Consider the following 3,199-nt stretch of genomic DNA (forward strand, 5'->3'; position numbering starts at 1 on the left):
ACGGTAAATTCAATTTTTAAATGTCATTTTTTTGGTACAAAATTTTAAATATAGTTTTTGCCAAAATCAGTGATATAAAATGTGATTATGTCAAAATCAATGTTAAGTTTTATAGCCTATAGCCACGGATTTTGGACCTTTACCAACAGAATTTTGCCGTAGCTATATGTCAAGTTTCTTGTAGTGAAAAAAACTAATGCTCTTGATTCATTTATATATCATATGATGCAGATTTCAGGTTATTTGAAAAAATGGCTGGAATAAGAGAACAAGACCAATACATGCCAATAGCAAATGTGATTCGAATAATGCGAAGAATCCTTCCGCCACACGCAAAAATCTCTGATGACGCAAAAGAAACAATTCAAGAATGTGTTTCGGAGTACATAAGCTTCATAACTTCCGAAGCAAACGAGCGTTGCCAGAAAGAACAAAGGAAAACAGTTACAGCAGAAGATATACTTTGGGCTATGGGGAAACTTGGTTTTGATGATTATGTTAATCCTTTAGCATTTTACCTTCAACGTTACCGTGAAAGTGAAGGCGAACCCGCTTCTGTTCGACGCACTTCTTCTCATGATGTTCCTCATCCTCCTCCTCTTCCTCTTTCAATGCTGCAGCAGCAGCAGCTTCCATTTTTATCGGCTATGCCGGTTTCGAGTATTGATGGTAATAATAACTGTTATGGTTTTGGTTATGGTTTTGATTTTGATCAAGGGTTTTATAGAGATGGTGTTGGTGGTGGTGGTGATGCTTCTTCTTCTGCTGCTTTTGTACCGAATTTTGATAATTGTTTTCCTCATCTCAAACGTGATAATAGTAACATGTGATGATGATCAATGTATGAAGTGGTAGTACGAATTTAAGCTTAATTGAAATGTTTTGTCCCTTATAATTTTATATGTTTCAAACTTTTAACATGTCCTTTACATTTAAAATATTCTAAGTTTGTCACTTATGCTTTGCTAAAATTAAGATATAAACTAGCTTATAGGTGAAAAACTAACTTATGGTTGATATTTTATAACCGATAATTTATAACTGAAAATCTAATAAAATTAAATTAACTTGTTTGACAAATTTAGCAGTTGTAAGTACAAAATAACATGAAAGTACATGATTAATTAGTGAGTAGAAATTATATTTTTTTAAAAAATAAAGAAATAATAAAATGAAAATAATAAAGGTAAAAATAGAATAAAATATAAAAAGTTATTAGTTATAAGCTACTTAAGCTTTGGTTGAGGAAGAAGAAATTGCAATGTAGGCAATGATATGGGGTTTTCGTGTTTTTTATTGCGGAATATAGTTTTATGGTTATGCGGAAAAAATCGTTGAGATATAGTGTTATATGGAGAATAATCTAATATTCTTATTTTCATTTATTGATAGTGTTCTATGGAAAATAATCTAATATTCTTATTTTCATTGATTATGGTTATATGCCTCTATCAGCCTCTATGTATCTATACTATATAAAGAGAATTCATGAGTTTTTGTGTGCACTTTTCATAATACCAACAATATCTTTGATTTTTTATAGTAGCAACATGACGGTGCTTCTGCAAGTGCACAGAATCGCTACCAAGTAATAAAGTGATAAGTTTATCGTTCTCCACATGGATTGTGCCAAAATGACTAGTTTCGCTTAGGAATATAGATAGTTGCCTTCACTTTGTTAGTTTGAAATGTATCTTTGCGGGTAATAGTAAATGACAGGAAATTAAAGAACAGAAAGTAAATAACAGAAAAATAAATGTTGTGTGTGACCACATGGGGTTCCCTATTTCTATTACAAACTGTTCAGAGTCTAGTTTAGGTTACCCTTACTCTGTTTAAATATCCTTGCCACAAGTTCCACTTTTTTGTTACAAACGTTGATATCATTACCTTAGTGGCTCAATGTGTCACAAGTTGTCACGTGTGCCTAAACTAGTCCTAAATCTGCCTCAGGTAGAAATTATCGTTCTAGACTAACCTTTTAATCATATACTAAGATCTCAGGTACTGAATTTAATGGTCTCATCTTGACCTTAGCATATCGTCCTTCGTTCGGGATAACTAGCTTCGTTTCCTATCCAATATCCACTAGCTCCTTAGATTTAATTCTAATGTGATTAGTATTAAAATAAATATAAAACCGAACAATAAAAGTGTTTGCAATAAGAAACAATTGAATTTATACCCAAAATATACAAAACCAAGCATTCGTAAGAGGGTTCCTCGACTCCACCTAACCTAGGAAAAATAAATTACAAAGACAGAAAGAAAAGAACCTTGTTGGCCTTGGAGTTCTTTGGCCTCCTTGCCTCCTCCTTAGAGTTCTCCTAACTCTAGAGTGAATATTCAATTTTTCTGAATTTTTCTGAATTTTTTGAATGAATAATAGTGGAGGAGGAAGACTCTATTTATAGTTTTTCAGTTGGGTTTGGGCTTTTTATGCGTGTATTTTCGCCTCATCGTGTCCATGATGCCTGCGTTGTTTATTATGTTTTTGCCCTTTTTTCTGTTTTTTCCACTTTTCTTGCTTCTGGGCCAAGTAACTTCACTTTTACAGGTATTTGCTTGCTTTTGGGCTTCAATTGCTATTTAAACTACTCTAAATTACTACTAAAAACATCATATAATTGATTGTCATCAAAACAATAAATTTTTATTAACAAACTCACCGTAACATAAGACACATATTTCTTTTTAGCATAAAAAATCTTTTATTTATTTTTGGAAATAAGTTAGACACATGCGCACCTGCCTGACCCGCTAGCATATATATAACTACAAATACCTTATCAAAAAAATATACAACTACAAATAAACCAAACTTCTAAATCATATTTTTTAAAATAACAAACTAATCCTAAAAATTCTAACTAAAATCTTAAATCATAAATTCTAATGGTATCTTATTTTAATTATAAATCTAAAGTACTATATAAAGATTTAATATTATTCTTAAAATGATTCTCTCTACACAAAGAAGAAGGTGCCTATAATTTGGTAAAAAAAAGGCACAATATTAATTTTTCTTCGATGGTTGAAATTTGATCCTCCCACATAAAAATCCTCTTTTTTGTCCTATACATCCCCATGCTCAAGTGAGGAAACCCTAACCCATAAATTTAGTCGCAGGCGTTGTTTGTTTCCTTGGTGTTTTTTTTTTTTTTGGCATCTCAAAAGGGTTCTCTACACATAGAGAATA

General features: G+C 31.6%; 1 protein-coding gene across 1 annotated transcript; it reads left to right on the plus strand.

The window, feature by feature from the left end:
- Nucleotides 1-244: 244 nt before the first annotated feature.
- Nucleotides 245-848, plus strand: LOC123885672 (nuclear transcription factor Y subunit B-9-like). Its single transcript, XM_045934976.1, has one exon. It carries the CDS (start codon nt 252-254, stop codon nt 828-830), a length of 579 nt encoding a protein of 192 aa, XP_045790932.1. The 5' UTR covers nt 245-251; the 3' UTR covers nt 831-848.
- Nucleotides 849-3,199: the final 2,351 nt, after the last annotated feature.

This window comes from Trifolium pratense, linkage group LG1 (genome assembly GCF_020283565.1).
Source record: "Trifolium pratense cultivar HEN17-A07 linkage group LG1, ARS_RC_1.1, whole genome shotgun sequence".
Taxonomy (NCBI): Eukaryota; Viridiplantae; Streptophyta; class Magnoliopsida; order Fabales; family Fabaceae; genus Trifolium; species Trifolium pratense.